The sequence below is a fragment of the Pollicipes pollicipes genome, unplaced genomic scaffold (assembly GCF_011947565.3).
Source record: "Pollicipes pollicipes isolate AB1234 unplaced genomic scaffold, Ppol_2.1 Scaffold_7258;HRSCAF=8750_pilon_pilon_pilon, whole genome shotgun sequence".
NCBI lineage: Eukaryota > Metazoa > Arthropoda > Thecostraca > Pollicipedomorpha > Pollicipedidae > Pollicipes > Pollicipes pollicipes.
In genome coordinates this window covers 22,815-35,674 of record NW_023597053.1, presented here as the reverse complement: position 1 = coordinate 35,674, position 12,860 = coordinate 22,815, and the positions used below count along the sequence as shown (strand labels likewise).

The window sequence follows — 12,860 nt, the reverse complement described above, 5'->3', positions numbered from 1 at the left end:
CAACTGTATTACATCGTTGGGTGTGAACATCTACTCATTGTCGGTCGCACACAATACAAACGTCGCATTCGCGGGAGACCATGGTCAGGGCCCGGCGCCGGACGGACGCGAGGCCGCGGGGTACGTAACGCGGGTCCCGTCCAGCGCGACTGCACTGGACACGCCTGCAGCGCCTGCCGACGCCGGAGCGCACGGTGGGCGGCCGGCCGCTGTGTCCACATATCACGCCCTGGCCGGCCAGCGCAGCCTGACCGACCGCATCTGCGAGTACAGACGCGGCCCCAGGAGGAGAGGAGCACGGCTTCTGAGGAGCTGTTTGCAGGGGAGGAGGGCCGGCGCTCGGCGATCACTGAGGGACCAAGCCGAAGAACGGGGCTGTTGGGGCGCCCCCGGCCGGATGGAAAGGACGAGGGAAGACACACCGTGCGTGGGCGAGAGCTCGAGCTCCAGGGAACGAGACGAGCGCCGCCACCTTGGGTTACGGTTCGGGGGAGATTGTTTGCGGTCAGACGTACGCGGCGTGCCCTACGTCGCCGCGGGACGACAGCGTGGCCTCTAAGGAGGTCCGCTGTCCCCGAAGTCACCTCATCCATCGGTCTGGCGGGCCCTGAAGCCCGCGCCCACCTCCGCCAGCAGCCGGCCGGTCTCCGAAACACGGGGAGGAGACCTCGTCGCTTCTCACCCCGTGCATTGGCGGGCATGCCATAGCCCCGCACGGACCAACTGGCCCAAAGCAAGGCACGCCGACATGACATTTCTAGGCACGTCAGCGAGCTCGTGTTCAGGAGCGACGACGGAAGAGGAGAAACACATTTGCCACCAGATTATTCGACTAATAAATACACGGCACAGACAAACGTAACGCATTGAGCTCGTCGCTCCATTGGTTATGGACTGGATCAAATGTGGCTTCGTCCAGTTGAGCTGTGCACCACGCGGATACGCTACAGAAGTACGGGGGCCAGGGGTAAACGCGCGGGTGAAGACCCGCAGAGACCCGATCGGCGGGTAACCGACAGGTGAATAAGTACCTACGCTGACCGGCCAGGTCAGCCCAGCCGTCGGTGGGTTGATTGCCCTCGACCGTCGGCGCGAGCTGCTCCCCGCCCGCCGCGCCGGCAGCGAGCGCCTCTCACGCGATCGAGGACCGACGACGGGGCGGGGCGGGGCGGGGCGGGGCGCGCGGCCGCGGCCCGACCGGGAGGGGAGTCCGGGAGTCGCCGGGGGGACGGACGGACGGACGGACGGACGGACGGACGGTCGGTCGGACGGCCGGTCCGAGCGTCACCCTCACCCGGCCGGCGGTCCCTGCTTTGGCCGAGCCGCGTCGGGCCGCGCTGACTCCGAGGGGTGGGTGGAGCGGGCCGGCCGGCCGGGCGTGCGGCGTGGGGTGCGCCGCCCATGGGGTCCTCCCACTCGACCGCACCAAGCCAGCGGCTCACAACTGGACCCGAGTGGCGTCGCCCACACGCGCCGCGCACTCCCCGTACGAGAGTGGTGTCGCCCACACGCGCCGCGCACTCCCCGTACGGTGCACGGCTCGGCGACGATTGTGGGAGAACATGTTAGGAAACGGCACAAGTTTGAAGCAAAGAACGGACTCACTGGACGCGCAAACCGAACAGCCGTCCAAAATGACGTAGTCAAGGACCGGGCGTCCCAAATTATGCGGTAAGTCACGAGCTAATGGAACAAATTTGTAGGATAAGCACCCGTACTGTGAGTAGAACAAAACATTTAAAGTCCGCGAGGACGAACATGAAACATTGCAAAACAATACAATATACCCATTTCATGCGCGAATCCAGTAAGTATTTCCTGCACTTGTTTGATATGAAGCCTCAGGCGAAAGAGTAGAATAAATCTTACGCAGCAAACAGGACGAAGGACACAAGAGGCGAGACCGGGAAAATTCGGCCCTGAGAAATTATGCTAAAAGAAAACAATGCAGCCAAATATTGAATTACACAACCTCGATCACTGCGACATTGCCCGCAGATTCATGCCGCGAGACTATCACTTCGCCGCTGATCCTGACTCCAGCATCAAGACCTAGACTCGCCGAACATCCTGCCTCTAAACGGACAAAGACGGGTGCGTCTGGCACTTGGAGCGCTTCCCACCGACTCCAGCGCCAGGGCCGGTCAATTGCGACGGCTGAGACCACAGGCCGAGGCGCGGCTTACCGGCCCGTCGCGCCGGGGAGCTGCGGGCAGCCCCTCAGCCCGAGCAGGCGGCGCCGGCCCGCGCTGATCGACTCCCGCGAGGAGCAGGCGTGACACACAGGACCAGACACCGCACCCGACGGCAGGTCTGCCAGCTGGACAAAGCACACTGACCGTGGAGAGTCGCAAAGCGCGACAATTAGGAACGTCTGCATACCGTCGCCAGCGGACCGAAACGCGACAGAAACGGGAGCACTGCAATCAGAGTACGAGAAAATTTGACCACCAAAGAGTGCCGACGTCTGCACCAATAGCTTAGGATGCCACAAACCATCAAAGGCCGGCAAGAACATCCCAAAGCTCCAGAGAACGGAGGAAACGGATGGAACTCTCGGTTAACAACAGGAGTATCTGAAAGCGCCGTTAAACGAATGAAACGTTTAAAACCTTTAGCGAATAATGATAACTTAAAACAGTGAATATATAAGCCTCGAATAGTGATCAGCCTCAAACGAACGAAGGATCACCTGAAACTGCCCTGACAGGATGTCTTTCCACGCTATATGATTGGAAGGCAAGCATGAAAGCTTCGATGGGAGCAGAGGTAAGATGATCTGGGCCTGCAGTGGGCGATGCTGCTGGCTTTCGGAGATGGCGATCGATCGGGAACTCGCTCACAAACTTGACGCAACGCGTCACCTGTTTCCACACTCCACGCCTTTCGACCCCAGACAAGCTGCAGTGGAGGGTCGAAACGCCCGGCGACTAGAAACGCACATAACACGGGGAGCTCAAATGGGCTCGAATCGATACTAAGCGTACCGAATCAAGCCAGGTCAGCTCCAGGCTAAAATCAAAGGTCCGGACGATACCGAACACCAGAAGATTATCATACGAAATGATAAGATTGGTCGCACACTCGGTAACTACCCGGATCACATAAATCCCACCAAATTTAAGCATCCCAGATATCTGCTCCCCACTAAGTCAATGTAATTCGGATACCCAATCGAATGATAGTCAACATAACCAAAACTGTTGCAGTGTTTTCAAACGTTTAAGACCGGCTTGCGAGGTACAGCGCGGTCTTCTGTGGCCGCCAGCGCCCTCCCTCTCGGTCCGTGTCGCCACACGGTGGGCGGCGGTGGCGCCGACCGGCCGCGACCCCGGCGCGCTCGGAGCGAGAGGGCGCTGCGGTCGGCTGTGACCGGCCGGTGCGCGCCAATGTCAATCTTCTAGCGTTCAGGCATCGTCGGCTAATAGTCAATCGGTCCGTTCTTTGACTGTCAGCGCCGGAATGTTGAAGTGGTGACACATCTGCCGCACCTGCCGACAGAGACACGATGTCAGCGCCGGTGTCGAGGACGCACGCCGCGGATCGCCGTGGTTGGCTGCTGGCAGCGAAAGATCAGGGCCACGTCCATTCTGCAGTCCTGACAATTATTGCGCGATTTACCGTAACCAGCGAAATACTGCGACAAACAAATGGTCGAAAGATGGTGAAAGACGGCACTCGATGCCAGGAATTCTACAATTGTGTCGCGAGTTTCATCAACAGAGGGAAGAATGATTGTGATGAAAAAGCATGCCTCCCGCACCTTAACATTCCAACACGCGCCATGCTTCTTTGGGTCATACCCCTCATCCATTAGCACATGGAATGTCTAATGTAAGCACTGCTGCTCAGGGCAAGCGTAGCCCACTAAGCCAGCATCGGTGCAACCCGTGGCGTCCAACTTACCACACACACTCCGTAGTGTATGTGAGCGATCGTGACGAAAACAGCCAGCGACCACAGTGCTGCCATCTCTGCGGGCGTCGTGGAAGGCGCGAGTAGCGCCACGCCCGCCGCGAGCGCCACCGGCGCCAGCAGTTTGTTAAGCGCCTGTACGTCATTGTTGGTCATCTGCGCCACGATCAGGCGACACTGGAACGGAACGAGACCGGTACAGGTTCGGAGGAGATCACAAGACGGCGCAACGGAGCAGAATCACGGACGGAGAGACGGCCAGGCAGCGCTGCAGCGGAACAAAATCAGTGCAGACTGGGAAACGATCCGAGAGTACTGGAACAAAACAGCCAAAATAGAAACAACTGGGTTATTATGGAGTGCAACAAGACAACACCTCCAGCTACAAGCCATCGGATGGTGCTGCATGTTGCAACAACACGGAACGGATACGCCGCAAACAAGATAAAAACACACGTTATGTCAACTCAAGACCAGAGACTAGCTGTACCACCAAGGAGTGAAAAACCATGTCTTGCATTTGTAACAATGACAAACATGGCTTTTGCCGTTGGATTTCCGAGTTAGAACTGGGGGACAATAGCGTGTCACCCAACGGTGATAAGATGAACTGTTCCCGCATTCACAGCAAAGCTAAACGCCCGCGTAGAATACCCCCACTTGTCTCACCGAAAAAAAACAAGTAAAAAACTGACCTCGCGGGGGTAACAATTTTGATCGTTTATCCCACGCATCGGCTGCCATGGCTGGAGCCATTTTTTGGCATCCCAGGAATGTCACAGCTACACGTGACATGCATAGCAAAAACCGTTTAAACCCTAAGCACGGCCAGCCTCTGACTTTGACCTGAGGTTTCTGGACTCGCACGCATCCGTATCTCCCCGGCACGAACCCCTCTGCCCCATGCCTTCACAATTGCAACTAGCCGCGTGCGACAGGCCACAGGCACATTCCAGTTGCAGCTATACTCGTTAACAGCATGACCACTGCACTCAAGCCGTGCCTCCACTTACGCAGATGTTGGAGAACACGGCACCGATGGTGAAGCTGAAGAGCCGCAGGTCGGTGTTGATGATGTCGCACGGGGAGAACGCCACCCACAGCGAAGTGATGACCAGCAGGATGGCCGGCGAGAGCAGCGGCAGCAGCGAGGAGCCTAGGCTGCGGCCCTTGCCCGTACCGTCGCGGTAACTCCTGTCAGAGGAAGGCGCCGTCAGAGCACACTCCTGTCAGAGGCAGGCGCCGTCACAGCGCACCCCTGTCAAAGGGAGGCGCTGTCAGAGCGCACTCCTGTCAGAGGGAGGTGCCGTCAGTGCCGCCAGAACGCACCCCTGTCAGAGGGAGGCGCCGTCAGTGACATCTTCCTGTTTCGGGGGAGGGGGGGGGGGGGGGGGAGGCGCCATCAAAGCACAGCTATCCGTTGTCGCCCATCATAGAACGGTCGGCCGCTGGTTGCCGTTTATTCGTGAAGCCGGATCCCACGTTAAACGTCGTGTTTTTACGACACCCTCTCCGCTGGGGCGTCACCCAGTCGGAGAGATTGCCGCAGTCCGACGACGGCCCGAGAGACGCTGCCGCTGTAGACGCTGCCGCCTCGAGTCATTGTCAGCGGCTTATTAACACCGATAAGGCACGCCTGGACAACAACGGCACGGCACGTCTTAAAGTGTCACACGCTCCGCCACGCCCAGCGGCGGACCGACGTCGAGTCCCGACAGCACTGCAGCAGGTCAGCACGGGCCAAACAATACGCCCAAACTTCATCGGAAGTGGCGCGATCATACCGCGGCACCACGCCGGGGCTTCGTCGTGACATCAGCGGCGCTGTATGTAGCATCGCCCTGAGGTCGGAGCGCTCCGCCGCCCATCTCAACAGGCTGATACACAACTTCTTCAGCAGCCTCACCGCGCCAGATGCCGCGGACAAGCGCTGGACCGCGCACTCACTTGTAGACGTTCCACAGCGTCATGGGCAAGCTGGTGCCCAGCGTGCCCAGCCACATGAGGATCTCGAACGAGGCGCCCGCCGTGATCACGGGCGTGCCGTCCGCCGCCCGGTACAGCGCGAACTTCCACAGCGTGTAGTCGCCGAAAAACGTGACCAGGTACAGCACCAGGATGCCCTGGCGGCGGCAGTGTGCCTGTCAGCGGCGGCGGGCAGGGCTGGTCGGTCGCGCCAGGGTCGACAGGGAGGTCACCACGCGGCCCACGGATCCGCTCCCTTGCGTCGCGGTACTCCTAATGGGCGGTGGTACGCTGCGCACGTCACGACCCACGCGAGAGTCGCGCCAGGGTTGACAGGGAGGTCACCATGCGGCCCGCGGATCCGCTCCCTTACGTCGCGGTATTCCTAATGGGCGGTGGTACGCTGCGCACGTCACGACCTACACGAGACGGCATGTTAGCCAGCATACTCCACGACCTGACGGACGGGCTGGCAGACATCGTACCCTCTTCGGTCGAAACATATCAAGCAGTGAGCACTGGGACACGCTGACAACATATACAAAACCTGTACTGCAAAACATCGGCGCATATCATTAGCACATATCAAGGGATCGTAGATTAGACCTGTCACCCCCTCTATTCAGAGCAACGGCGGGGCAGGGCGGGTCCAGTGGACATAACGGGCCTCCTATGTCCGCTCTCTTACCAGTTGTGACACGTCATAGCCCCAGGGCAGGAAGAGCAGGCCGGTGTTGTACTTCTCCCAGTGCGACAGGAAGAAGCACATCCACACGCTCCACATGCAGTAGAACATGCGGATCGACGGGATGCTGTACTCGAGCTTGCCGAATACAGAAAAGAGTGTGATGGGGATGAAGAAGGAGGTCCACGAGTCGAGGCCGTGGTCGAACAGCTCGCCCAGTGGCCCGCTCACGCCCAGCCGGCGCGCCTGCTTGCCGTCAATGCCGTCTGCGCACACAGAGGGAGGCAAGGCCGGTCAGCCAACGCACGCCATCGTCTGAGGAGCGGCACAGCGGCGCTCGACGCACGCCGTGGTAGGCGGTGGTGGAGGTAGCTGGTTGTCAGGCGCACACACGGGGATATTTCCGCCCCGGGAGGGGGGGGGGGGGGGGGCGAGGCGCACGGTTGGCAATATCCCAAACCAAGATCGAAACTGCAAAAAGTCAGGCATAAACTCCCTTAATCTCAATGAATGATTATAGGGGTTTATAGGAGTTGATAGAGACCCGAGCCAACAATCGCGCCATAGGCTAACATATCAGCTCAAATCCCCGAACGTTGCCGAGCACAACCCATGTTCGCGAGGCGCCGGCCGTAAATAGCCGGTGGCGCTGGGGCGACATCAATCGGTCTCCATGGCGACGGTCGGCCGCCGGCAGTCGGCCGTACCGAGCGTGTGTGACAGGAACAGGTTGATGGCGGCCACCAGCCAGACCCAGCGCGGGATGGCCGGCACGGCCGGCTTGTTGGACGTGCTCGACGCCACGAAGTAGTAGTCGTAGACGGTAAGCATGACGAAGTTGGCCACCGTGAGCAGGAAGCCCGTCAACGTAAGCAGGTTCGGCGCCACATTACGCGGACAGATCTGGAATGGTACGCGCCGCCGGCTCAGACCGCCGCGCAGAGACCATTGGCTGCCGGAACGCACATGCGGCGACCATCGGCCACCGGAGCACGCACGCGGCAACCATCGGCTACCGGAACACATACGGCGGCCATCGGCCTGCGGAACACACACGGTGGCCATCGAACACCGGAGCACGCACGGCGGCCGTCAGTCAGCGGAACACAAACGGCTGCCATCGGCCACCGAAACACACACGCGGCGACCATACCGGCAAAGTGACAATGTTCGTTTTACCACCTGACGATAAGCACAAATACCGGGAAATCCCGAAAACCCACTGCGTAACCAAGTTCAACGCAGGGGATTACGGAACAGACAGCCGACAAATCCCCTTCGGCGGACAGAGAAATGGCAAGACGTTTCACACGTGTAAAGGCCTGAAATACTAACGATTCGTCTGGGCGCAACATGGTTATCCCCGATCCACCCGCTACGCCGGAAGGCTATATATGGTGCTGCCTGAGACGATGAAGATACCTCAGTACCACGGGAATCCACTACGCTGGGGCAAAATTTGTCCAAAAAGTCGGGCCAGGTAGGCGGCGAAGTACGCACGTACGTAACACAGTGCGCTAGCGAGAAGCGCAATCCAAACTCTGCGGCAGGAAATTGTTCGTACTATCAAATTTAAGGCTTCGCATTATATATATATATATATATATATATATATATATATATAGATATATATATATATATAGATATAGATATAGATATAGATATAGATATAGATATAGATATAGATATATATATATATATATATATATATATATATATATATATGTATATATATATATGCATCATTTTAGATATCATCCCATCAGATAAAACAAAGCAGTGAGTGAGCACGAGAATTCGCATCACATCTGATGTGCAGCGTTTTTTTACGAGCGACATAACAGACAGCTCAACGCTGCTTGATCTGCAATTTCTTCAAACCAGGCGCGTCCGAACTGCGCAGTTATACGAAACGCGCGATCATTATAAACATACGTTCTTGTCTTCCACATATGTTTTTTTAAGGATAGCCAAACCCTGGTCCGAGACCCACTGCGCGATAACCTTGACCGATGAGAGCGGCGATAAACAATCAAAGGAATACGCAGCTGAGGTAAGCCGCAAGAGAGGAGCACGTAGTTATTAACGTACCAAATGTGTTCCTTGTTGGGTGATTAAGAATTAAGCATTTATAATTGTCCGATAAATGCTGACTGGTGGCACCCGGGTGCGACGACAAATGTGACGCGAAGCTTAACAAAGACGGGCAAGTTGCTCTAAACCGCCCTTCAAGCGCGAACCTTAACTCTTCGCTTAGACTTCCGGGCACACGATCCCGCGCGATCACGCCCGCACTTTAACAATGTGCAGGACACCTGACCAAGACGGCTGGACCGCGCCGCCCCAGGGTCGGAGTTCACAGTCATGAGTGCGGGGCGGGGCGGGCGGCAGCGCGCCGGTGGCGGGTTCGGCAGCGCCCGGCAGTCACATGGCAGGGGCGGCTGCTCGGCGCCGCGCCCGACGGTATCGAGCGGTGCGTGCGTCCCGGCGGGAGCAGGGTCCGGGCCCGCCGGGGGGCCGCTTGGACTCGGGTCCGACGGGCCGCCCGCGCGGTGACGGGCCGCTACTGACCAGACTCGCCACACGAATTCCAACAATGGCACAAACTGTCCACCAACTTCAATAATGTTGTTTGCAAACATTGATGATGTACAGTGGATAGATGCCCATGGAATGACATTACCACAGTTAAACCAGGAACTTCCATCCTTAAGCACCAGAGCTGAAGATTAAGGGCTTATTCCACACTAGCCGCACCCTGGCCATTATCACGTCAACCACACTGCTAAGCTTCCGACGCGCACAGATCAGGGCCGCCTGAAGTCGCAGTATGCCACCAATTACTCCATCAAAACCACACTATTTAACTATTTCCCATGATCAGAACCCCAAGCCGAACATTTAGCGCACACCGCGCTGAGAACGGAGCACCAAACCACGCGGTTGTAGCGTGTGGACTTGAGTGGACGAGAATTTAGAAGTGGGTTGACCTAATCAGATAAAGCACTTGCATACTGAGGTCGAAAATAAAGGGGTTCTGAAATCAGGTGACCCACATTTTGCGACAATCTACTAAAGGGGTCGAGACCAACTACAATCACAATATTCTCAGCATTTCGCCTCCACCATCACTGATTTTATCAGCAATGCTCAAAGGGTAACAAAGCATGACACTGTATAGCTTACCTTGACGACTGCATTCCAGAAAGGGTGCATCACATAGTTGCTAAGAGGACTTGTGTCAATGGAGCTATACTGGAAACATCACAAGAAGGTGCTGCAGTTAAAGCATAGTGATGATCAATGAGCACCAAAGGGTAGGAGGCGAAAACCCGCGATGTTGATGAGACAGAAAGCCAGGGTCCATTGCAGATGTCTCATGAGATGTCCAATGACCATGAACATTTCAAAAGCAAGCACAGATCAAATGCAGATGAAATATCTCAGTGGAACTTCTCACACACGACCCAACACCATACAAACATCAATGAAACATGACAAAAACCAGCAGACCAGTGATCAGTCCAACAGTAATAAAGCTGCTTTCCTTCACCCTGGTTTGTTAACATTAAAGCAACCATCTCATGGAACTAAAAAGCCATTCTGTATTAACCTTATAGTTTTCAAATCCTGTGATGTGTTCATGCCTCAAATACTTAGTATTGAACAGCATGGCCCAACCACTGCAGACTAGCTCAGTTTTACAGACAACCAGTAGGGAACACTGAGACTTCTTGCACTGATGCCCTTGGCACTCTCTTCTTTGCACCTGGAACATTGAATATGATTAGAATTGGGGATGCAACCTTAACAACTCTTGCCAACCTCTTTTCATGTTTGTTGTTAACCATTGCACACAACATGGCAACAGTATATTCTTCAGGCAAACAGATTCTTACCACAATATTTCAGATGATTTCCCAATGAAGCACTCCCATCATGCAACAACAAAACTGCTGGAATAATAATCAGTTCTGCTGTAGCATAATCCATCAGAAGGTGGGCTTAATACCTTACACAGACAGCATTCACAAAACTACATGCTTTTCGCATTGTTTTCACATTCACATTGTTCACACAGTTTTTTAAAAGCAAACTCACCTTTTTCTGGTCAAAGTATATTGTCCTCACAACAATGTACACTCTTCACACTTATCCATCACAGCCTGAGGAAGGGGAGATGACATGATTACAAACATATTATAAACACTACATATTTTGAGTTCAAGAGAGCAATATTTTCCAGGGGCCTTCTGGCCAATGTGACATTCAGGGAACAGAGGGAACACTAGATGCATATCTTCCCTGATCAAACTGTTGCACATATCTGTGTCAACAGATGTCCAAAAAACACAAAAAAATCAGAACAGATGGTTTCTGATCAATGCAGGGATCTTCTCAAACCAGCAAAGGCCTCCCTTTTCCAAAGCAGGGCCTTCTGTTCCACAGAAGAGTCTCCTGATGCATGTAATGCCTCTGATCCAGAACATGATCCCTCCAATTCAGAAGGGGGCTTCCTTGGGCACCAAATGACAATCACAGTTGGCATGCCTGTAAGCTCTAATAAAGAACAACAACAAAGGGGCTTCCTAATTCGGCAAAGGATCTAATCATCCCAAAACCGAGTGTCCTGTTCTGGAGCTGCCATCATTTGATACATGAACAGTGCTTCCTGTTCCAAAAAGAGGGTCTCCTCTCCTGACACATACAGGGCACCTCCTTATTTGGGAAAGTGCCTCCTAATGCACAGTAGAGATTCCTGAGATAGCAAAGGGGCTCCTCAACATGAAATTGGGCCCTCTGTTCCAGACCATGAGTTACACAATTAATAATGCCAGCCTTATGAACCAGACAACTGGCCTCTTAATGCACAAAACAGCTTTTTCTGAGCCTGATTTAGTACTCTCTAGTTCATCTAAACCTGCATAACCTGAGCCCTTTGGTTTGACCAGAAGGAGCCCCCTAAAATTTTGAGGGGGCAAAGACATACTCTTGCCTCTCTTGCTGCCAGCAGGAGGGCAACTGCCCCCCCCCCCCCCCCCTTGTTGTGTCAGTCCCATTGTGCCAGTGCTGAATATTCTTGACTTTAACATTGCTGATGATGTGGTTCAAAATTGTGGAGTTTGTCAAGACCAAAGAATAGATAAATTTCAGCTGCGACAAAATATCTGGCAGGTTGATATAACACTCAAAGAAGCAGCAGTTTTTTCCTCCATTGTTGTATGCTTTTATTATTAACAAACATATCTGAAAAGGGAAATTTCCAAATATCAGCCAAATTTCATTAAACTGAATCCAAAAGCTTGGTCTACACCAAACCTGCATCACCACCACATCCTGGCCTGTCTTTCATCTCTTGAGCTAGTGAACTTGATCGACAAGCACTTTTCCTTGTTATAGTTGTCAGTGTGAAATCTGAGATACAAGAGTGCAGAGAGCTCAGAAGTGTCTACATCATGATGCATAAATTGCCTTGTTGGTACACAAAAGATGCCAAGAAACACAACATGGAGTTCAAAAATTATACTCATCAAAGCAGCCACAAAGATAAGTCATAGTTCTAAGACCAAAAACTACTACAGATCCATAGACCTCACTGACTGAAATGCTCTTGATTCTGGAGGACCCATAACAGTTCAGACATAGACCATGGTGTGAGAAAACATCATGTCCAGCATTTGCCATAGAAGTACTCTCAAACCTGCCAACTGCAAAAAGAAACTGAAAAACCCTAAAACACCATGCACTTTGAACAATAACAAAAAGAGGTTCAGCACGATTTCACCGTGCTTAAGTTAAGCACACAGGATGTGGTTTAGTTAGGTTTAGAACCTAACTAACACAGGTTAGGTTCACTGACACTAAACCTAGCACAGGTTAGGTTTAGTGCACCAACGACCCCCATAGGTGGCTGGCTCAGAGGGTACATCTTGCAGACTGGCTTGAAGAGACAAATAGGTCTGACAGATCTGAGTGATAGGTGGATCGATTCTACCATGACGCAGAGCGACCAAATTATTAATTTAAACAATTCAAGCAATCTTTCACTAAACATTCCAGCCACACCCTACAACGTTCCATCGCATCCTCACGTGACGATATCCACTAGAGAGCATTATACTTACTGCTTTCGTGCCTGCCTGGATTCATCTGTTGACGAACTGTCACCCTCAAATCACATCAACTAAAGGTCTCCACCGCACCAGCCCTCCGCAAACTGCACTCGCGCCCACTATCCCACCACCCCTCACCCAACGCTGCAACGCGTCTGAAACTGGATGAAACCTTACAGCCA

General features: G+C 53.9%; 1 protein-coding gene across 1 annotated transcript; it reads right to left on the bottom strand.

Annotated features, from left to right (window-relative positions):
* Nucleotides 1-1,377: 1,377 nt before the first annotated feature.
* On the bottom strand, nucleotides 1,378-12,779 carry LOC119111033 (ethanolaminephosphotransferase 1). Its single transcript, XM_037234857.1, has 10 exons — nucleotides 12,691-12,779; nucleotides 10,667-10,731; nucleotides 10,179-10,334; nucleotides 9,752-9,820; nucleotides 7,273-7,468; nucleotides 6,569-6,831; nucleotides 5,863-6,038; nucleotides 4,929-5,109; nucleotides 3,907-4,092; nucleotides 1,378-3,491 (listed from the first exon to the last, which is right to left on the bottom strand). Exons 3-10 carry the CDS (start codon nucleotides 10,236-10,238, stop codon nucleotides 3,429-3,431), a joined length of 1,194 nt encoding a protein of 397 aa, XP_037090752.1. The 5' UTR covers nucleotides 10,239-10,334; nucleotides 10,667-10,731; nucleotides 12,691-12,779; the 3' UTR covers nucleotides 1,378-3,428.
* Between the last annotated feature and the right edge of the window lie 81 nt (nucleotides 12,780-12,860).